Source organism: Rhamphochromis sp. 'chilingali' (genome assembly GCF_963969265.1).
Source record: "Rhamphochromis sp. 'chilingali' genome assembly, chromosome: 21".
NCBI lineage: Eukaryota > Metazoa > Chordata > Actinopteri > Cichliformes > Cichlidae > Rhamphochromis > Rhamphochromis sp. 'chilingali'.
In genome coordinates this window covers 1793423-1817522 of record NC_137949.1, presented here as the reverse complement: position 1 = coordinate 1817522, position 24100 = coordinate 1793423, and the positions used below count along the sequence as shown (strand labels likewise).

Sequence of the window (24100 nt, the reverse complement as noted above, 5' to 3'; positions counted from 1 at the left end):
GTCTCAGTCAATTATAGATGATGTGAGAGGGCGGGTGTGTGTGTTTAGGGCACGGATGGCTTGGGGATAGAAGCTCCTCTTGAGTCTCTCTGTCCTTGCCCGGAAGATGCGGAACCTTCTACCAGATTGCAGAAGTTGGAACAGTTTGTTGCCAGGATGGGACGGGTCCTTCAGTATCTGCTCTAGTCCGGCATCTCCTGGTGTAGGTGTCCTGAAGCGGGGGGAGAGCAATCCTGCAGCAGCGTTCTGCTGTACGGATCACTCTCTGGAGAGCTTTTTGGTCCTTCACACAGCTGTTCCCAAACCACGATGTCATGTTCTGTGTGAGGATGCTCTCCACAGCGCCTGTATAGAAAATCCTGAGGATCTTTGGAGAGACCCTGAACTTCCTCAGTTGTCGTAGGTGATACAGGCGCTGCCTAGCCTTTTTGGTCTGGACCTGAATGTGGGCAGCCCATGTCAGGTCTGAGGAGATGTGGACACCAAGATACTTGAAGGACTGCACCCTCTCCACTGGAGCTCCATTGATGATGATGGGCTTGTAGTCTCTGTGCTGACCCCTTCTGAAGTCCACCACCAGCTCCTTGGTCTTGCTGACGTTCAGCTGGAGGTGGTTGTCCTGGCACCACGATGCCAGATTCTTCACTTCATCCATGTAGGCCGCCTCATCGTTGTTGGAGATGGCACCCAACACCACTGTGTCGTCAGCAAACTTCACAATGGTGTTGGAGCCATGGGTGGCCACACAGTCTGAAGTGTAGAGGGAGTAGAGCAGTGGCGAGAGGACACATCCCTGAGGTGCTCCTGTGTTGATGGTGATGCTGTTGGAGAAGCACCTGCCCACCCTCACCACCTGAGTTCTGCCAGTGAGGAAGTCCAACACCCATGCACACAGACGGCTGTTAACTCCCAGATCCCTCAGCTTTGTGAACAGTCTGCAGGGCACTATTGTGTTAAACGCTGAACTGTAATCAACAAACAGCATTCGCACATAGTTACCCTGTTTCTTGTCCACGTGGCTGAGAGTGGTGTGTAGGACGTGGGCGATGGCATCCTCTGTGGATCTGTTGGATCTGTAGGCGAACTGCAGCGGATCTGTGGTGTCTGGGATGGAGGAGGAGATGATGTTCTTCAGCAGCCTCTCAAACACCTTCATTACTACCGAGGTCAGTGCAACTGGCCGGTAATCGTTCAGGGATGAGGGTTTGCTGTTCTTGGGCACAGGGATGATGGTGGATCTTTTGAAGCATGTGGGGACCACAGACTTCGCCAGGGACTCGTTGAAGATGTAAGTGAACACACCTGCTAGCTGGTCAGCACAGCAGCGCAGCAGACGGCCGGTGATGCCGTCTGGCCCCGCCGCTTTCCTTGTGTTCACTCTCCTCAGTGCCGCTCGGACGTCATGCTCCGCGATGCTGGTCACCGGTCTCTCGCTGATGACGTCACTGTCCTCGGTAGTCAGGCGGTAGATAGCATTAGCCGCCTGGCTAACCTCAAAACGGGCGTAGAACCGATTCAGCTCGTTGGTGAATGCAGAGTCGGCGTTGATCGGCGCAGTGTCCCTGGCTTTGTAGTCCGTAATGGTGCGTAGTCCTGTGGCCTGGTGTAGGGAATGGGGGTGCCTACTGAGCCAGTTGTTTGCTAGCTCGCTCCTTCCGGAAGTAGACCTGTACGTCCCGGTCTTACACGTTATATTGTGTAAGGCCATTCGTGTGCCGGGTGGTTCTTGGGCCCCTGGGACCCTGTTCTTGACTTGTACCAGTTTTTAGATGTGTCCTTGATCCAACACAGCTGATTCAAATGGCTAAATTACCTAACAACATGTTTTATAGTTCTCCAGAGGCCTGGGAATGAACTAATCATGTGATTCAGGTGTGTAGACCCAGGGTGAGATCTAAAACCTGCAGGACACCGGCCCTCGAGGCCTGGAGTTGGAGACCCCTGATTTACAGCTTTGTGGTAACTGACTTCTTTAACTGATCTTAATGGAGAACTTTATTGTCATGTATGTGCTCAGTGTTTGAAGGGAGAGTCCATGAACAGTCTGAATGCCTTTTTAGTTATCGTTGTGAGATTGTGCCTTTGGCTCACCATGTGAGGCAGTTTGCAGGCTAAGCTGGTAGCCAATTTGGCAGTAAAAAAATCTGAGTGATGAGGTCTATCTTCTAAATGTAAATGTTAGTGAAAGTCACCACTATGAGATCTCTCACCTCTGACAGAGCTTCAACAGCATTCAGAGGAAGACTGGGGACACTGGGTCTGAATGGACCATGTTCAGCTGCAACTAAAGATTATTTTTGTAGTAGAATAATCTTCTTGTTTTTAATTAGTCGATTAGTCAACAGTTACTTTAATAACTCTTATCTCCACCATCTGTGTGCAAACCTGCTGTTCTAGGGTCCAGTACCCAACCGGCTCTAAGTTCTAATAGTATTTAAACAAAAAAACTACCTAAACTAAAAATGCCTTCTGTCCAGAAGTTTAAATAAAGCTTGAAACTAAAATAAAAGTTTTTATATTTCCAGTCAGTTTACATATGATTTAGTTCATGAATTTATGTAGTGGACATGCTCCGGAGTGAGAGGTTTACTGTTCAGAATAAACAGTAATATTAATGTGAGAAACAAAACTAGGAGACAGTGTAGCCCCTCCTGTTCACTGGTTTACTATGTATTTCACTCATTAGCTAACAAAGATGAAAGTGTTAGCTTAGCAAGCATCATCCATGAGAAGTTTCTGACAGCTAAGCTAACATAAACATTACCGTACAAACATTGACATAAACGAGGTACCAACACGACACACTAACTTAAATTAAAACCTACCCATTCAGCGTTGATATCACAGCATCCACACTAGTGGCAGGTGGGCAGCATTTACACATGAATGTGATAACTTGAGAATGAGGCAATGTGGGATTTTGAAATCAATACCATAGGGGGATCTACTAAAAGTCTTGTAAGAGTTGAAGGGCTCATTGGAGATGGTCATCAGGGGTGGTCATCAGGAGTGTCTCGTTGCCCTCGCCCTCACCACCTAAGGGGTACCTTCCTCTGCCACTCCGCCTCCAGCCATGCCACCTGAGTGTCTTCACTGCCATCTTTGACCTCCTGTCAAAAGTGTCTTCCTCTCTATTAACGTTGACCCTCGCAGTTGCCACCTGAGTTGCACCATTGTCTCTGTCAACATTTGCCTTGGCTCCATGGTTGACCCCGAGAACTGTTTTTCCCCGTCAGTCCCCTTAATCGCTACGTGGCCTCAATTTTGCCCCTTGGCCAGGCCAACCCTCTGGACTGGTTTTCTGTTCTATTTGGACTCTGTTTCTTTGGTTCTGTTGATGTTAATCTGAAAATGTTGGTTGAGCTTATACCTCTGTATGAAACTGGAGATCCTGTCACAGATCGCTGTGTGACAGGCAGCGGCAGGAGTTGGACTCAAATGGAGGACTCACACACAAGGGGAGTAAACTGAAAGAGGCAGCTTTATTGGCAGTTCAAAACTCAAGTACTAGATACAAAAAAACATAACCTAAAATGGGAAAACTACAAGCTAGAAGCTGGGAGTTATGAGGAAACTGAGGAGCACAGTGAAACTACATAGCAACGAGGGACGACGTGACAACAAGCAGAGGAAGACAGAGGACTAAACACACAGAGGATAACCAGAGAATGGGAAACGGAGGAAACACAGCTGGAACTAATCAGACTAACGGGACAGGAAAATAACTGAACATAATGCACACAGGATAGGAGACTATCAAAATAAAACAGGAAACAAACAGAAACACACTAAGACATGGACTGAATGAATGCAGGGAACAGACAGAAGGAGAGATACGTGTGGGAAACAGATGAATAAACATAGAGACAGAACCTGGTAACTACATGGTAACTACACAGGGAGGCATGAATGACTAAAATGAACAATAACCTAAGAACTAGAAACTAAACTCAAGCTAAATGCCACATGAGAGCACAAGAAACAGAAACACTGGGTCATAGACTCAGTACCACAACAGTATCATCAATACTTTCCTTGTGCTGAATTAGTTATTAAAAGAAAAAACTTTAAAAAAAACGTATCGGTTAAGACGATAAATCACAGAGTAAATTGTGTACTGCATGTTTACAATAAATGTAAGTGATATCAAATCAGTGGAAGGAGAGCTATTGGCAACGTTTCTAGCACGCCGATCTCCTGTCAGTCTCCCATTGAAAACTAGAAGACTGTCCACAATGCACTTAAGCAAGCATTCTGAAAAAGCTGCTCTCCTCCGCGCCAAAGTTTGTTAATGGTTCATGGACACGCTCATGAAACTGACTGAGCACATCCTGGACATTGAGTGCATCAGCACTGAAGCCCCTCAGCACTGTGCACGTTCTCCTCTCCTCTGTATTCAAGCATTGTTTTCAATGAACTGCATGCTTAGAAAAATGCTTTGTCTCACTCCCATTTCTTCTTGTTGCATGTTGAAGCTCAACTTGGAACCTTAAGGTCCAACGATGCAAAATATGATGTTTTGCCATTTTTTCAAGTGTTCTTAAACTTTTGATCGGGACTGTATCACCAGTATTTTTTTGTTTTACACCAAGCCAATTTTGTGGTGACACAACACATTAGTAAATCTATCCCAAAATGCTTTTTAAAAAATTCCTTATTAACAGATTACAGGTGGCTCATACTTCCTTTGTCATGTTTGCATGTTTCACTGTCTAACCTATTATTATTATTGTTGTTGTTGTTATTTTGATGATGATGATGATGAAATCAGTGTGCATATGGTTTCTAAACAACACCCCCAATGAAATAGATGAAACCTGTACTCGTGCAGCTCCTTGCATTGGAGTCCTGTGGTTATATTGTTTGATCAAAGTGTCCAGCATTCTTGCTTTAGAGACAGAAAGTTAATTGCAGATAACACCTTACATGTGTTATCCCTCAGCTGTCCAGTTCCTTTTCTTCGGTTCCTCTCAGCACCTGGTTTTGCAGGTTTTGCTTTTTGCTCTGTCATGTCCGATATTTTTGAAGGGTCATATTTATACAGTTATCACATTGATATTCCTTTTATTCACCTAAGAGTATCTCTTGGTTTAACTGACCTATCTTAATTTATTCAACCTGTTTTTTTCTTTCTTTTCTTTTATATTCACCCAATTGCTCAGTAAGCAAAAAAGAAAGAAAGAAAAAAAATCCTGTAAATACAAATATGATATGATAAAGTGTAAAGATATTATTATATTATATCTTTATTATATAATACAGTGGGGCAAAAAAGTATTTAGTCAGCCACCGATTGTGCAAGTTCCCCCACTTAAAATGATGACAGAGGTCAGTAATTTGCACCAGAGGTACACTTCAACTGTGAGAGACAGAATGTGAAAAAAAAATCCATGAATCCACATGGTAGGATTTGTAAAGAATTTATTCGTAAATCAGGGTGGAAAATAAGTATTTGGTCAATAACAAAAATACAACTCAATACTTTGTAACACAACCTTTGTTGGCAATAACAGAGGTCAAACGTTTACTATAGGTCTTTACCAGGTTTGCACACACAGTAGCTGGTATTTTGGCCCATTCCTCCATGCAGATCTTCTCGAGAGCAGTGATGTTTTGGGGCTGTCGCCGAGCAACACGGACTTTCAACTCCCGCCACAGATTTTCTATGGGGTTGAGGTCTGGAGACTGGCTAGGCCACTCCAGGACTTTCAAATGCTTCTTACGGAGCCACTCCTTTGTTGCCCGGGCGGTGTGTTTTGGATCATTGTCATGTTGGAAGACCCAGCCTCGTTTCATCTTCAAAGTTCTCACTGATGGAAGGAGGTTTTGGCTCAAAATCTCACGATACATGGCCCCATTCATTCTGTCCTTAACACGGATCAGTCGTCCTGTCCCCTTGGCAGAAAAACAGCCCCATAGCATGATGTTTCCACCCCCATGCTTCACAGTAGGTATGGTGTTCTTGGGATGCAACTCAGTATTCTTCTTCCTCCAAACACGACGAGTTGAGTTGATACCAAAAAGTTCTACTTTGGTTTCATCTGACCACATGACATTCTCCCAATCCTCTGCTGTATCATCCATGTGCTCTCTGGCAAACTTCAGACGGGCCTGGACATGCACTGGCTTCAGCAGCGGAACACGTCTGGCACTGCGGGATTTGATTCCCTGCCGTTGTAGTGTGTTACTGATGGTGACCTTTGCTACTTTGGTCCCAGCTCTCTGCAGGTCATTCACCAGGTCCCCCCGTGTGGTTCTGGGATCTTTGCTCACCGTTCTCATGATCATTTTGACCCCACGGGATGAGATCTTGCGTGGAGCCCCAGATCGAGGGAGATTATCAGTGGTCTTGTATGTCTTCCATTTTCTGATGATTGCTCCCACAGTTGATTTTTTCACACCAAGCTGCTTGCCTATTGTAGATTCACTCTTCCCAGTCTGGTGCAGGTCTACAATACTTTTCCTGGTGTCCTTCGAAAGCTCTTTGGTCTTGGCCATGGCGGAGTTTGGAGTCTGACTGTTTGAGGCTGTGGACAGGTGTCTTTTATACAGATGATGAGTTCAAACAGGTGCCATTCATACAGGTAACGAGTGGGGGACAGAAAAGCTTCTTACAGAAGACGTTACAGGTCTGTGAGAGCCAGAGATTTTCCTTGTTTGAGGTGACCAAATACTTATTTTCCACCCTAATTTACGAATAAATTCTTTACAAATCCTACCATGTGGATTCATGGATTTTTTTTTCACATTCTGTCTCTCACAGTTGAAGTGTACCTCTGGTGCAAATTACTGACCTCTGTCATCATTTTAAGTGGGGGAACTTGCACAATCGGTGGCTGACTAAATACTTTTTTGCCCCACTGTATATATATTCATTATATTATATGTTATATAATGTAAAAAAGATTAAGATGTTAACCTTTATTGAAACATATTCTTCACTACAATCTTTTTTTCTTACTATAGCAAGAGAAGAGAATGTGGCGACTTTCCGTGGCTCAGAGTACTTCTGCTACGATCTCTCCCAGAACCCAATCCAGAGCAGTAGCGATGAAATTACACTCTCCTTTAAGACGTGGCAGCGGAACGGCCTTATTCTTCACACCGGCAAGTCAGCTGACTATGTCAATCTGGCGCTAAAGGACGGAGCTGTCTCCCTCGTTATCAACTTGGGCTCTGGAGCCTTTGAAGCCATTGTGGAGCCGGTCAATGGGAAGTTTAATGACAACTCGTGGCACGATGTCAAAGTGACCCGCAACCTCCGGCAGGTAAGGTGTACTTTAAGATATGAACATGTCAGTGTTTTGGTCAGGATTATTCAACAGCAGCTGAATATACCTTGTAGAACATAAGGACGACAGCACACTGACAGCTGCAAACGGGCTGTTAGTTATCCTGCTGACTGCCACTAGGAAGCAACAAAGCTACTTATGAGTTTAAGTCATGAATGCATCTGTGGGTAGTTTTTACACTCATCCCTGATTCTGTCCTTTGCCACTTTTATCAACGGATATACTTTGTATGAACAAAGCCTCTGTTCAGTCATATAAACTTGTCTTACCCACCCCATCTTTCTGCAAAGCAAACAGGCATTGGATATGGTGTGATAAACAAACTCCATTGTATGGTAGATATCATTCTTATTATCGTCTTTTTGGTTTGCTGTGTACTTCGATCTTTCCTCTTTTCTGCCTTTTGTACCCTTAGATAGCACTCCTCTAAAAATAAGTGAGCAGGTTCATTTTGCTCTTCTGATCTAGGCTTTCTTTGGCTCCTTTGCTCACTTCTTCATTTTCCTTTTAGTCTCTTCTTCCTTTTGTTTTAAATTAACTTGTTTTTCATTTTTGAATTTCTTGTTAACCTCTTAACATCAACCTGATTAAGACTAGGCTGACATCGACCCGTTTATGTTGAATGTTCACCTATGTGGTATAATAACCAAATGGCAAATCTTGTAACAGAAAAACTGTAAGGAAAGATATAAGCTGAAACAGAGACTAATCCACATTACAACTCAGATAATAGTTTACTGTATACTGTTTATATCCCGTAAAATTATATGGAAAATATGAAATAGAGCAGGATGCAGGAGCATAATAGATAAGTACCCGTTGCAGTAAGAGTACTGGCTTTGAGGTAATTACACACTGATTGTACAGACTTGTAAATACGAGAAAAGGAGTCTTCAAAGAAAATATATCTCTCTGGAAACAACACTACCTGAGCTGGACGTGAGCTTTAGCATGCTAAAGAAGCAGCTGGAGGCTTGCCTAATCTAATACTATTTTCTTCAACTTCGGCACAAATGTTCTCCTTTGATGGTCGAAGATCAACGTGACCTTTGAAAACACATTTTTGATCATATCTTAAGAATTCTTCTGCTAATTATGAAATAAGCTCAAAAAGGATCACAGATGATGATGATGATATTTTGGATTTACAAAGTCAAACTCCAGGTTCATTGGTTTTCCTTTCATATATTACATGCTTTGGCAGTTGAGTTATTGGCATGCAAGACATGCAGCTGGAAGATTTAAGTGTAGAGTTCTCTGGTAACATCTTTTTAAACCATAAATCTTACCAGTAGAACCAGAGGTCCTCACAGCAATATTACTTTATTCCTTATTATTACAATATTACTACATTTTCCCATGTCCTGCGATGTGGCCTGCACTCTTTGATTCTGTGCGCTCAGCATTTCTTTCCTGTTGGTTGGTTGGTTTCATCTGCTCTTGGTTGCCACAATATCCTCATTATTTTCTTTTCTATATTTATTATATATATTTACATGCAACAGAAAATCAAATCATCTGCTTGCTTGATTACTAGTTACATATGAATATTAATGCATGTTTTTGTTGCTTGAAGCTAAATCCAGTCAGTTAACATATTGTTTTACTATTTTACACAGACAGCAAACTTAGCACAAAAAGTGATTGATCAATTATTTCTTTGTTGTAACAGTGCTTCTTGGCAAACCTTAAACTGTTGATAAGCCTGTTTAAATGGTGCCACATTTGTAGGGAAATTTGATTTGTGGGTTGAGCAGCAGAGTTGAGTATCTGAGCTGCACCCGAGAAAATCTTCTCTGCCAATGCCAAGCAGCTTTGTGCTATTGACTCTTGGTTGGTGTCATCGGATGATTGAAGTCTGAAGAAACAAGACATGTTGGGAATTTAACAGTCGATCCATTTGACAAACAGGGCCGCAGTATCATGTGGAAGAACCATACATAGCCACTGGTTACAGATGTTATCTCGCTATCTCCCTGCATTGAAGTTGCCTCCCCTCCAATGATGACAAGCCTTTATTATCAGTGAGGGAGATGACGTCCGACACATCACACTGCCTCCGCTAAAAGCAGTTATCTATTATCAGTGCAACAATCACCATATGATCCAACTGCTGTAGACAGAATCTGGACTCATTGCTGCACATAATGTTCCTCCACATGTGCAGGTTCCATAGTACATCCATATGTACATAGTACACAGTAAAGGACAGTCATGGCTGCTCTAGAGTCTGGAGATTGACTGTTCAGTCTCTCACAAATTTTAATGGGTAGAGAGCCACCAGCCATATCATCCTGCAAACCTCGGCTCAAACCACTTTCTTCCTGTGTTATCATTTTGGCACACCTCTGACATCCTCTGCTATATGAATCTTGGCTTTCGATACACTAGCTTGATGATGCCCTGTGGCACTGGCCCTCAGTCAGATGTGAGCAGATATCAGCTGATCACTAGGTCCATGCTCATAGGTGCTCCTAATCGAGTGCCCATCAGGCATTGGATTGTCAGCTCTGCACCTGGGGTAACAGAAGCTCAGCGCAAGAGTCAGTCACAGAATAAGCTGTTTGGCCTTGGCAGAGAAGATTTGGCAAGTTTGTCTTGTGCTAATCCACATTCTCAACTCTGATGCTCAATCCACAAATGAATCCACAAATCTAGTGATATAAGAAACATCGTTTCAACAAAGAAATATTCAATCAAACAGAAATTTACTAACTGAAAAAAAGAGAGAAATCAAATGGTCTGGCACAATTTTCTCATCATCTGTCTCATGTCATCAGTAACACAGATAAACCAGGTCTGGCATTTATAATTAAACACCTGAGTGTGCTCTCAAATAGCAGCAACCGCTCTATCTTACACTCAAAACAAAACAATTCTGCCTCACCTTGCTTTTACTCCTTTTTGCCAGGTGACAATATCAGTGGATGGGATTCTGACAACTACAGGCTACACCCAGGAAGATTACACCATGCTGGGCTCCGATGACTTCTTCTATGTGGGTGGGAGCCCCAGCACAGCTGACCTGCCTGGTTCTCCAGTTAGCAACAACTTCATGGGCTGTCTCAAGGAGGTAAATACCTCGCTTACAGTTCAGTTTGATTACTATGCAAATACATTATTTAAAGCTGGACATCAGAAGAATGCAATTTTTAAAGACCTTAAACCTCAGTTTTGGCTTTTTGGACTGTTTATTGGATTCCATGTTCACATAATAATTAATTTCTATTTTGTTTTTTAGACTAAAGATTAGATTTCAGGGATCATTGAGTTTCATGACAAAAGAGACCAACAACATGTAGTCGTAGTTCTTAAATCTGAATGCTGTTGGAAGAAGCAGACGTAGTTTTGAAGCTTTACTTTCATGTTATTTACATTTAGTTAAAGTCAGTTAGTTACAGATTGGATATATTTGACCTACAGAGAGCAGAGCACTGAAGTTCTGTCACTAAATGAAATAGCAGTAGCACTTTTAAGGAGCACACTTAATTGACTGCTATATTAGCCATAATTCTGATGACATCATTTCCTGCTTTTAATTAAGTCCAGTCTTCTTAAATGTGTTTGCATTGCAAGACCAGTGTGTACAAAATGCACTTTAACACATATTTCTTTTTAATTTTTTTTACATTTAGGAATTTTTGTATTAAGAGTCTTTTTAAAGGTTGTAATAAATCAAAATCTTGCTTCCAGTTTGCTTTCATTTCACCAGGGGGACGAACATCTACATCTACTCCTGTTTCCCTCTGTGTAAGCAACAAATCTTGTTTATAAACAGGATAACTGCTTTTATTTCAAATATAAAGTTCAAGACAGAGAGAGCATCACCGCTACTTTTAGAAGGTGTTTTCTTGCATTTGCACAACATCTCTAAGTGAGAAATATCCTGCCTGAGAGTGATGCTGAAAAACTAGTTTATGCAAGTGTTACTCCTTGGCTGGAGTATCGTCATTCATTATTATCAGCTTAACTAAAAGCTCCCCCCAACCCCCTTTTTCATTTAACAGTTAGTTTCGCAGACCTTCAGCTGGTTCCTCGGCTTTTAAAAGTAGAATGGGAGGCAGAGCCTTCAGCTTTCAGGTCCTTCTTCTATCTCTACTTTTAAGATTAAATTTGAAACTTTCCTTTTTGGTAAAGCATAGTTAGGGCTGGATCAGTTCTGGTAAGCCGAGGCTGCCTGGAGTTCCCGTGATGCACTGAGTGTTTTTTTTTCTTCAGTCATCTCAATTCACATTCTCTCACTTCCACAGCGTGTCTTTTGTACTGTCTCCCTCCCTCACCCTGCAGCCCCTGCCTGAGTCTGACTGTGCTGTGGTAAAAAGGAGTTTTTCCTTCTCACTGTTGCCAAATTCTTGCACAAAGGCAGTTGTCTGATTGTTGCCGTGTTCTCTGTGTTACTGTGGGGTCTTCACCTTACAACAAGGTTTCTCAAGGGAAACGTTGTTGTGATTTGGTACTATATAAAAAATGATTAAATTGTAGATTACTGGTACATTTTGCAGAATAGACAGAAAAACTGACACACACACACACACACACACACACACACACACACACACACACACACACACACACACACACACACACACACACACACACACACGTATTTGTCACATACACTTGCAAATATTGTTTGCTTAAGGTGATGTCATACCACAGCACTAACTGGAGGAAGAGTAATATGGCAGTGGGGGCTTGGCTTTCTCTGTCAGTGTTCACCAACTACACACACACACACACACACACACACACACACACACACACACACACACACACACACACACACAGAATACACATATGTCTGCAAGGAGAAGGGGGTGGGGGATGGGGGGGCACAGTAGTTATTTAATCCCCTTCTGGCCTACTTCCTGCTCTGTGTCACGCTGGTCATGTTTGCAGTTCTCTGTACTAACCACTCTCGACAAGTACACACAGGGACAGACAGACACACACATTCACAAATAAACCAAATCATCAAAACCTTTATTCTCCATCAGAAAACACAGGATCAAAGCATAAGGTAACAACAGCAGAACACAGCCCGCAGTATTACAGTGTAAAGGACGTCCTCAGGTCGTCACATCAAACTGCCTCAGACATCGGGTCACAGACACAAAGATGATGCTTCAGTGGCCATCACTGTAATGGTTTGGCTCACTGGCCACTAACATGGAACAGGATGCACTCGATATGTAGATATGAAGCCTCATGTTACACTAATAATAATAATAAATACCTTGGAAAGTCATAATTCAGCTCTACCTCCTTGAGCAGTCTGTCTGTGCTGACTGTTGGTGTGATACCAACTGATTATACAGTAATGGAAATATAATTATGAATGATTAATTAATGATTATGAAATTAATTATGAATACTACAGTAAATTTCTGCTATTATGTCTACTTATATTTTGCATACTAGTTCTTTTAAATTATTTTGAAGCCTTATGTTGTCTGCTGTGATTGTGATTGCAGCCCAACTCTCTGTGAATGGTTCTCATGGCCACTGATCAGTGGTCTTACTAGCTTTACAAGGCTTTACTAGCAATATAGATCAGTGCTTTTTGTGTGTGTTTGAAGTCAGTGCTGAGACATGTACACAGATGTGTCAGTGCTTTTTTATTGAGTGGCAGGAGAGCTTAAACATTTAACCACTGTTTATGTTCACTGTTGCCATCTTGAATTGTTAACTCAGTGTGGCTGCATATAGCTTTATAAATCAAGTTTTACATGTAAACGATGTGGGATGCACAAGGAGCAAATAGTTTTAACTACAGTACGTTTCTGTATTAGGGATGTAGGCAATTTCTGTTAACTCACTTAACTGCGAGTTAACAGAAATTGGATGCACACACAATATAAGGTATATATGTTGCAGCCATAAGTGCATTTTGTGTGTGTGTATTTTATAGGGTTAGTCAGAAAGAAAAATAACATTACATACCTTAGACAATAATACGGCTTTTCAGTGTAACCATACGTCGACCACAGTGTACAGACATCAGTATAAGAGTGGAGTGGATAAGCATCAGTTATGTCTTCAGTGCAAACTAAAGCAACCTCTTTATTAGGATATATGGTCGACTCTTAAGTCATAAAGTGCTCATGATACTAAGCACACAATACTCTGAACACAAAGCTGAAGCTGTTTTTAACATGATTTGAAGAATTTTATGAAACAGGCAGATCAGCAGTTTAACCAAAAGCAGTTAGCACTGTGTGGTTGATTTATCTTTGAGCATCTCTGCCTGAGGTTTGCTACTATTTCCCTTTTCTGTACATCCACAGGACGTGCAGGAACATTAACTACTTCCAGTTTTGATTTAGGGTGGGAAACACTGGTACGGTCCACAATCATTTGGTGGAGTTTCTTTGCTAATGTGAGCGTTGTATTGGTCAACAGCAAGTTTCTTTTGTAAGCTGTAGTCAGGGGCCATGTTTTGCAAAGGCTTTAGCTGAAGGACCAGATTTGCGCACCACTTGAACCGACTCTAAACATGAACACTATGGCTTTTGAGAAGAATAGCTGTTAAAGGTGATCAGAACAAATGGAATGGTCAACAAATAGTGTAACTCCTGCAGTAACGGATCAAGAGCTGTAACTGGCACAACTAAAATATACTCCAAGCTATGTTTTGCTCTATAACCTTTGCTGGTAGAATCATTTTACATTGTCTCTTCATATATTTCTTTACATTTCCGTGTGTACTCCCACACGGAAATGTAAGGTCCCACAGACCCATAGGTCCATTCACTACCTAGAGAGACAAGAAAACGTTGTTCCTGTGATATTATACATGAGAGTAACGGACAAATATCACAGTCTTAGTTTCCAAGAACATAAGAAGTGTCCAGTTGCAGACAGGGATATGTACCTGCATGTGCACAAAAGAAACATCTGAGCACATGCAACTACCTTTTTACCTCATCTTTCCCTTATATTTAAAATATTTAAATATTACTTGAAAGCAGCCACTCTGCACATTGTTCAGCTTTCCCACTGTACGAAGAACCGAAAACTTAGAAGTGGAGCCTGAGGAGTCGGTGCTGGCCGTTTAAGCTGATGGTGCCAAAAAGTGATCATCTGCCTAAAAATGATTTCTGGTTTTTGCCAAAAAGTTTTTGCCTTTATTTTATTAGTGATGTGTCGGTCGCGAAACGAAATGGCTTTTAGAGCCGACTCTTTGAAGTGAACGACGTGAGCCGGATCCTTATTGGGAGCCGTGTTTTTTTTTTCTTCTTTCTCTCACCCTCTCGCACTTTTTTCCCACTTCACTCCGCACGCAAGCCTTGTGCTTTGCGCTACACTCGCAGTAGTACAGGAACAGACCGGGGGGGGGGGGGGGGGGGGGGGGGAGAGAGAGAGAGAGAGAAAGAGAGCCAGGGATTAGAAAGTTAGAAAGGTATAGTAATCATCCACAAGTATTTTTAGTTGCAGATGATAAAGGATTCAGAAAGTTTATTCATGCAGGTCCATATGACAGAGAATGTGCATCTTCTGTTTGTTTTCATATTTTTTCATATTCATATTTAATTGTGTTGTGGTTTGCAGCGTTTTGTGTTGTTTCACTTTAAATTTGTGTAAAAGGAAAGAAACTGAAAATTTAAATAGTTAAAAGTTGAAATGTAAACAGTTGTTTTTTGTATTATATGATTTATTTATTACATTTTATATGGAGTGAATAAATAAAAGTATATTTACGGTGGCCCCTAGAGACAAAGCACGTACAAGCTCCGAAGAAGTGCTCCAGGGTGCTAGGGGGCAGTGTTGAGCTTTTGTTACCTAGTGGCTACACAAGCCAGCAAGTACCAACGACCGGATTTGGTGTGTGGTAGTAACAGGTAAATGAACATTTTTTTTTTAATTATTTCAATATATGTGAGTGTTTGTGTATAAATACACGAACAATACACATATGCTTTCAATTGTGTAATTTAAGTGATCTAGGTAGCTCTGTTTTGAAAGTTCAATCAATCAATCAATCAATCAATCAAAGCTTTATTTGTCACATGCAGGTTGGGACCCCCCACCCGACCTTACACACATAACACAGACATCACATGGGATTACAAGTCGGAGATCGGTAGCGTTGCAGAAAAACACTGAAAGGTACATAACAACGGGAAGGTACAAGAGGAAAAAAAAAGAGACCTCCACTCATGCTGTGCTTCCATGGCAGGACAGCACGAGAACAGGAAACAAAAAAACTCCTCTGCACAAAAAAAGCACACACCATAGCACAATAAACACAGACAAGCAACAAGGGAAAGTGTTCCAGTGTGTACATCTGATCTGGGACCGCTGCAATCTTTCGACTGCGCATCCAACTGACCCGATGTCCACATCAGAGGGGAGGCAAGCGTTGGAGGTGGCGTTGGATCCAGGGTAGGGAGGGTGATGCGTCAGTGAGTGCTTATCAGTATCAGTATATGTATGTGTGTGTGTGTCCATAGTTCAGCTGAGACAGTGTCCTTCGCCCTGCCAGGCTAAGTAAACAGTCTTCCAGCCAACCCAGGTGGCCTTGCATGGAATGGGAAGGAACAGACTAAACACAGTCGTTATCAGTTATCATGCTAGAAATGTGTTTTGGAGTTTGTATGTGTTTTGTCTCTAGGGGCCATCGCATATATTTATATATAAACATATATAAATAAAAACACTTTTTTTTTACATTAGTAATTCATTTTGTGCATAATTTTATATTGTTGTTAATAATAAATTAATTAAAGCAACAAAACAACCTTTAGAGCTGGTTGGGGGCCAAAAGAGCCGGTTCTCTAAAATGAGCTGGAAATCCCATCACTATATTTTATTTAAATGACTTGTTGTCTTACAACCTGTGAAACACTTGTCAAACATATCTTTCGTGAAAGCCTCTGTAGCATTTTAAGTTATTTTAAGCCAGAAACATCATTCCTGTTATAATGCAGAAGCTGTAAATACTTTGTTGGCGAAAAGGCTTTTATATAGCTTTTATTTATATGGGTAACAAAGTGTAATTAAAAATGTCTTTTCCAAGAGAGATCTGGCCAAGAGGACAGCAGAAATTACAACAAACAACGCATTACATTTCTATAAAAATACTTTAAGTAGCTAAAAAGAACTGGATTGAGTGTAATGTAGGTAAAACAACAAAAACACTTTCAAAACAGGTCATTTCTTTATTATATATATATATAATCATTTCATACATCCTGTTGACTACAGTTTATCAGAATCAGAATGCTTAGTTAATCCCAGAAGAAATGATGTGGTCACAGTTGCTCCCAGACAGCAACAACAGACCCTAAACTAAATTGAATATTACAATATATAAAAATGTTACAAATGATAACAAAATAGCTCTAATAAATCCAAATGGCTCTAATTATAAATATCCCAGTATATTACACAAAATTAAATAGATAAGATTGACAATGAGGTGTCCTTTTTATCACATTAACTGTAATTTTCTCTGTAGAGGATGTGCAGATATTAACAGTGTAACTATTGTAGCGTGTACTTGTACTTTAACTGGATGAATTGTACAGAGAGAAGGTCACAGGCAGGAATCATTTCCTGTGTCGTTCAGTGGTACATTCCTCAATGAATGTGCCCTGTACCAACACAGAGCAGAGCAGCTATCTGAACGCTGCTCCAACAGAGGTCGATCATCTTGTTAATAATTTCACCTCCTCACTACGTACGACTCTGGATACTGTAGCTCCTGTGAAAACTAAGGTCTCTAATCAGAAGTACCTGACTCCGTGGTATAATTCTCAAACACGTAGCCTAAAGCAGACGACTCGTAATCTGGAGAGGAAATGGCGTGTCACAAATTTAGAGGATCATCATTTAGCCTGGAGAAATAGTTTGCTGCTTTATAAGAAAGCCCTCCACAGAGCCAGAACATCTTACTATTCATCACTGATTGAAGAAAATAAGAACAACCCCAGGTTTCTCTTCAGCTCTGTAGCCAGGCTGACAAACAGTCAGAGCTCTGTTGAGCCAACCATCCCTTTAACGGTAACTAGTAATGACTTCATGAACTTCTTCACAAATAAAATGTTAACCATTAGAGAAAAAAATACCAGTAATCATCCCACAGATGTAATATTATCTACAGCTACTCTTAGTACCATTGATGTTAAGTTAGACTCTTTTTCTCCAATTGATCTTTCTGAGTTAACTTCAATAATTACTTCCTCCAAACCATCAACGTGTCTTTTAGACCCCATTCCTACAAAACTGCTCAAAGAAGTCCTGCCATTAATTAATGCTTCGATCTTAAATATGATCAACCTATCTCTAATAATCGGCTATGTACCACAGGCCTTCAAGCTGGCTGTAGTTAAACCTTTACTCAAAAGCATCTCTAGACCCAGCAGTCTTAGCTAATTATAGGCCAATCTCCAACCTTCCTTTCATATCGAACATCCTTGAAAGAGTAGTTGTCAAACAGCTAACAGATCATCTGCAGAGGTTTATTTGAAGAGTTTCAGTCAGGTTTCAGAGCTCATCACAGCACAGAAACAGCTTTAGTGAAGGTTACAAATGATCTTCTTATGGCCTCTGACAGTGGACTCATCTCTGTGCTTGTCCTGCTAGACCTCAGTGCAGCGTTCGATACTGTCGACCATAATATCCTATTAGAGCGATTAGAACATGCTGTAGGTATTACAGGTACTGCACTGCAGTGGTTTGTATCATATCTATCTAATAGACTCCAGTTTGTGCATGTAAATGGGGAGTCCTCTTCACACACTGAGGTTAATTATGGAGTTCCACAGGGTTCAGTGCTAGGACCAATTCTGTTTACATTATACATGCTTCCCTTAGGCAGCATCATTAGAAGACATGGCATACATTTACACTGCTATGCAGATGACACCCAGCTCTATCTGTCCATGAAGCCAGATAACACACACCAATGAGTTAAACTGCAGGAATGTCTTAAAGACATAAAGACCTGGATGGTCGCTAACTTTCTGCTTCTTGATTCAGATCAAACTGAGGTTATTGTACTCGGCCCTGAAAAGCTTAGAAATATGGTATCTAAGCAGATTCTTACTCTGGATGGCATTACCTTGGCCTCCAGTAACGCTGTGAGGAACCTTGGAGTCATTTTTGACCAGGACATGTCCTTCAATGCACATATTAAACAAATATGTAAGACTGCTTTCTTCCATTTGCGCAACATCTCTAAAATTAGAAATATCCTGTCTCAGAGTGACGCTGAAAAACTAGTTCATGCATTTATTATTTCCAGGCTGGACGACTGTAATTCATTATTATCAGGATGTCCAAAAAACTCACTGAAAAGCCTTCAGTTAATCCAAAATGCTGCAGCAAGAGTCCTGACAGGGACTAGAAAGAGAGAGCAGATTTCTCCTGTTTTGGCTTCCTGTTAAATCCAGAATTGAATTCAAAATCCTGCTCCTCACATACAAGGTCTTAAATAATCAGGCCCCATCTTATCTTAATGACCTTGTAGTACCATATCACCCTATTAGAGCACTTTGCTCTCGCTCTGCAGGCCTACTTGTTGTTCCTAGAGTATTTAAAAGTAGAATGGGAGGCAGAGCCTTCAGTTTTCAGGCCCCTCTTCTGTGGAACCAGCTTCCAGTTTGGATTCAGGAGACAGACACTATCTCTACTTTCAAGATTAGGCTTCAAACTTTCCTTTTTGCTAAAGCATATAGTTAGGGCTGGACCAGGTGACCCTGAATCCTCCCTTAGTTATGCTGCAATAGACGTAGGCTGCCGGGGGATTCCCATGATGCATTGAGTTTTTCCTTTCCAGTCACCTTTCTCACTCACTATGTGTTAACAGACCTCTCTGCATTGAATCATATCTGTTATTAACCTCTGTCTCTCTTCCACAGCATGTCTTTATCCTGTCTTCCTTCTCTCACCCCAACCAATCACAGCAGATGGCCCCGCCCCTCCCTGAGCCTGGTTCTGCTGGAGGTTTCTTCCTGTTAAAATGGAGTTTTTCCTTCCCACTGTCGCCAAAGTGCTGCTCATAGGGGGTCATATGATTGTTGGGGTTTTTCTCTGTATCTATGAAGCGCCTTGAGGCGACTTTTGTTGTGATTTGGCGCTATATAAATAAAATTGAATTGAATTGAACTACAGGAAAGACATAAAGTCACATGCATTCTGTATTCTGCCCACCTCTTAATCACAGACCCACCCACATATCTGTAGTACCCACCAGCTCTCCCTCTGTCTGCTGTCCAGCACCTTCTTGTCCTCCACTCCTTGCCATTAATGCTAATTTGCCTGTTCCCGATGCTCTTGTCCTCGCCATCCACTGAGCAGCATTATGGATAAATGCTTTGTTACCATGGCACCAGGTACTGGTTGCCTGTGGTAGCTCCTGCAACTGGGGGGACTATTATTTTTATGCCTTTTATAAGCCAGCAATTACAAAGAAAGCCTACATCTCAAAACCTACAAAATACATAATGGCCTACAATAACACATAATTGCTATAATTGTCGTTGTCATTACACCTCCTCAACCACTCACACGGAGGCTTCTGGCTTTCCCGTGTACTGTAGCCAAGAAAGAAACACAAAGGATGAGCTCACAGACTGAGCACTGAATGGGATCAGCAATGACAGTATTTTCCAGTGGAAATATGTCTTTGTTACTCTAATTAATCACGTTATAACAGCTATATTACACATTGCTATTATATTTATTATATTCTTTCTGAACTTAAGTTTTTTTCCCTAATTTTATGTAGTTTAAAATAATAATTTTGTCTTTAATAATTGTAGACAATTCTCTACTGTGAGTGAGAGCAAGCCAGATAATGCAGTAAATTAATCTGGTGTTGTCATCGAGTGTGGATGGAGCGGACTTGAACGCAGATCTCCTTTGCAATGAGACAGTAAATTTATTTACAGTGCAAAAACAATGACAGTTCAGTGTGAAATCCTTAGGCCGTGGCTCCCCGTGGTCATTTCTCCCGACTCCCGATAGTGCTGTATGGCGATGTGAAAAAAGGCGACACTCTGCACTTGTGCATTAATTCCCCGCTCGTGGTTCAGCTCCTGTGTTTTCCTCTCCACCTCCAGGTGCAAAAGACAACAAAGGAGAGAGAAGGTAACCAAAAGGGCATCTGAAAGAGCACACGATCTTCTTACCTGTACTAACGAGCTTAGTCTAATGATCCAGCGCTGACTGAAGCCTGGTCACGGCGTTAAATACATAGGTGTCAAAGGTTCCAAAGCTAACCAGAGATGGATAACACTGGTTGCAACTTTTTGAACAATTCGTGGGTCGTCTTTGGTCGAATTCATTGCAGATTATTTCAGGAGGAAATATTGGATATCAGAATCAAAAATACTTTATCAATCCTGAAGGAAATTGTGGGTTACAGCAGGCAGCATGCTGGTTGGTGCATGTGCAGTAACAAAGGAAAAGGATATCTTAATCATATGAACTGCAGTGGTAGAATTTATAAAAGGGAAGTTATTACAAACTTTTCAGGATGTACTACAGTTGGTGATGTGCATGATTCATGGATCCAAATCGCCCTTATTTACCTTCTTGGTGCAGCCCTTCAGTTCATCCTCTGCCTGGAGGATGCCACTTTGATTTGCTGCCCCTCACAAATGTTAGAATATCAGGGGTTTCGAGTTTCAAGGGAAGTTTAAATTCACCTCTCCCTGAATTCTTACAGAAAAAAGTCTAATCTTTTGGAGACGATACCCAAAAAGCAGCCCAATCGCCGATCTAGCACTTTTTTAGCAGCACTTGGAATACCATGAGGGATGTCCTGTGGTGTGTGCCATCTGTTGGCATCTTGGGTCATGTGGGTTGCAGAGCGAGGCCTCCATACACTGATATTGTTCCAGTGTACCCCACTGATGCTCTATTAAATTGAGTCCTGGGTGATTTGTACTATTTTAGATTTTTTCTCAGCTCTTCTGGCTTTTGTATCGGCATTGTAGTTCTTAGGGATATGGGAGGATGTTCTTGGTTTGGAACCAAGGTTAGTTATACACACCAAGAACATGTTTACTTAAATCCACCGTACTTTCTTATATTTACGTGCTGTGATGCAGTGGGACTCCTTCTCTCCCTCCTGTTTAGGATTTCTGTGACTGCAGTAAAAATGATCCCAGCTGAACTGGACTGAAATAAAACTTTTTTTTTCATTAATTCACCAAGTAGTGCATACAAAACAAAACAAAACAAAACAAAACAAAACAAAACAAAAGCAGTACAGACAGGCAGAGCTGCTGATTTACTAAATAACCAGCAAAAGCAAAAAACATATGGGTTACACATGTGGCTTATATGTTAGGTTACATTGTTTTCAACTCTTGGCAGTTATTTCCTGGTTTGTTTGTTTGTTTGTTTGTTTGTCTGTTTGTTTGGGGGGTTTTTTTAGGCCGGGGTGGGGTGGGGGGTCCCAATATTCCTTGTTTTAGTTAAACCCTGTTTCCCTAATGCTGTGGCATCAGCTCAGTTGTAGAGTTATAGAATATATTTGAATGAAATGTTCAAATTGTTTTCTTATGTATTGATGATTGTTGTGTGAGGTCTAGCCATTGTGATGTGCTGATCTTTGTCCTGTTTTTCCAGTTGGGCAGTATTGTTCTTGGTGATAGTCAGGGACACAAGCAGGGCTGTTTTGATCTGCATTATGTTTAGTTCTTCCAGATTGCGAGGTAAACAGACAGAGGGGTATATCAGGTCTTTTTCCCATTTGTTGATTGGCGTGTGAGGTGCATTATCATTAGAGAATATTAGTTTATTTAGCTTCGAGAGTGTGTTTGTGTCTGCGCTGTTTTGTTGATGCTGTCCAGTAGTGGTAGTTGTCTTAGCTGAGTGTCATTGATACTCATTTTTGCTTTGATGGAGTGTTTTAGTAGGTTATACTGAAGAAACTGTTTCCTGTCAATGAGCTGTTGAAGTGTTAAGAAATGATTCTAATCACAAATGTGGCAGAGGTGTGTGATGCCTTTTTCTTTCCATTTAATGCCTGCCAGGGGTCATTCATTTGCACTGAAGGGTTGTTCCATATGGGTGTTTGAGTTCTTTTTGATTTTGCTCGTCTTCCACCAGGCTGTCAGAGTTGTTGCTATTGGCGGGCTTTTAAAGCAGTTGTAATGTCTAATTGTATTGTTGATGAATGGTAGATTTTGGATTAATATGTCTTTACAATCAGATTGTTCGATGTCCAGCCATGGATGAAGGTGATGGGTTGAATGCATCCATTTGATGAGGTGTTGTAGTTGGTTGACTAAGTAGTGGTGGAGATTTGGTGCATCTAGGGCTCCTTAGAGTTTTGACTGGTGTAATGTTAGTTTTATTATTTATTATTTATTTATTTTAGTTTTTTTGTTTTTTGTTTTTTCTTTCTTTTTTTTTTTGCCTGTCCCGTTTGGCTCTTTTGCATCAGAATTATTGTCTAAAGGTGACGAAAGATGCCCAACGGATTTACTTTACCAAATGGACCATCCCAGCCTTGCCGTAATGGTCTATTTGATTCACCTTTTATTGTTTATTTTATTTTCACTTGCTAAATACGGGTAAAGACTTGACTGGGGAAAAGAAAGGGGAGAAAGAAAGAGGGAAAGAGAAACAGCGGGGAAGAGGGACGGGGATAAAGGGCAAAAAACAAAAAAACAAACAAAACAAACAGACAAAAAATACATCTATCAATCACCTGGATCACGTGTTGAGAAAGAAAAAGCAAGCCCCAGGCTCCAGGCCCCGATAAGCAGCCACCAAGGAGTGAGCCGGTGTGTACCTGGACGCCCATCCCTGGACACAAAGAACCACCAACGCACCGATGTCTGAGGGAGTCCGCCACTGGCAGGGGAAGTGGTGGTGGGGGGAGATAGGCCTCCAAACCTTAGAGGCCCTGAGATGTCCCCAGAGAGGTGGCGTCTGATACCCAACCTGGCATATAGACACAGACATACAGGCACACACATATACAAACATCCATTCCCACCCTCATGCTCTCATATGCACTTACTCCACACTCAACCAACGTGGAGACAGACATAAAGAGACGCTGTACACACGATCACACTCCCCAAGCGTACTCTACAAACCGGGTCTAGGTACCCTTGCCCCTGGAGGGGGGAACTGCACCCAGACCCAGGTGGTGTTACCCTTTTCCCTGCGGTGGGGAGAGGCAGACCACCCCGACTCCGCAGCAGCAGGGAGGCCCCACACTCCAGACCGCAGTCGGACGGCTGACTCCTCCTCCCAGCCCCCCGCTCCAGCAGGCCGCAGAGAATGGGGGTGAGAGAAGACTCCAAACCTCCCTCCACCCGCTCATTGTAGTGTTGATGCATGTGTGTTCTAAGGTGCATTTAAAACCCAGGAGGGCTTGGAGCTACCTGCCAGAGAGCAGCAGGTAAGCGCATGGTCCCTCCTGCTAGCCCTCAATGTCTACGTGTATTTAAAATTGAGAGGTGGGCAACAACGCCAGGGGTGGGGTGTACACCCTGATGGTACTTTGGACTCCGTGTATCGTGCCCACCCCCAAGATCCTACATGTATGTGTAATGAGAGTGTGAGTAATGTGAATGTCTAAGTTGTGGGATAAAATTGAGGCAGAAGCAGCCAGAAGGGGACAGAGGGGGGGTAGCCTCCCCTGCACCCTGGTGACACACCTTTACCCCAAGGCCCTGCATGTGTGGGTGGTTGTGGTGGAGTGGGAAGAGGGAGGCAGCTGGAGATGGGGAGGGAAGGAAGGGAGGGGCAAGTGACCGCTGACCCCCGCTGACCCCAGTAGGCACCCCCATACTCTGCAACCCGCCAGGGAAAGGGGGCCCAGGCCCATCCGGACC

At 42.0% G+C, this 24100-nt stretch overlaps 1 protein-coding gene across 1 annotated transcript in view; it reads left to right on the top strand.

Moving 5' to 3' along the window:
* Positions 1-24100, top strand: part of nrxn3a (neurexin 3a) — a 219672-nt gene that overhangs the window by 87580 nt on the left and 107992 nt on the right. Inside the window, exons 5-7 of the mRNA XM_080870806.1 lie at positions 6967-7268; positions 7583-7627; positions 10204-10365. Of these exons, the coding sequence (XP_080726932.1) occupies positions 6967-7268; positions 7583-7627; positions 10204-10365 (509 nt within the window). The remainder of the gene's footprint in view (positions 1-6966; positions 7269-7582; positions 7628-10203; positions 10366-24100) is intronic.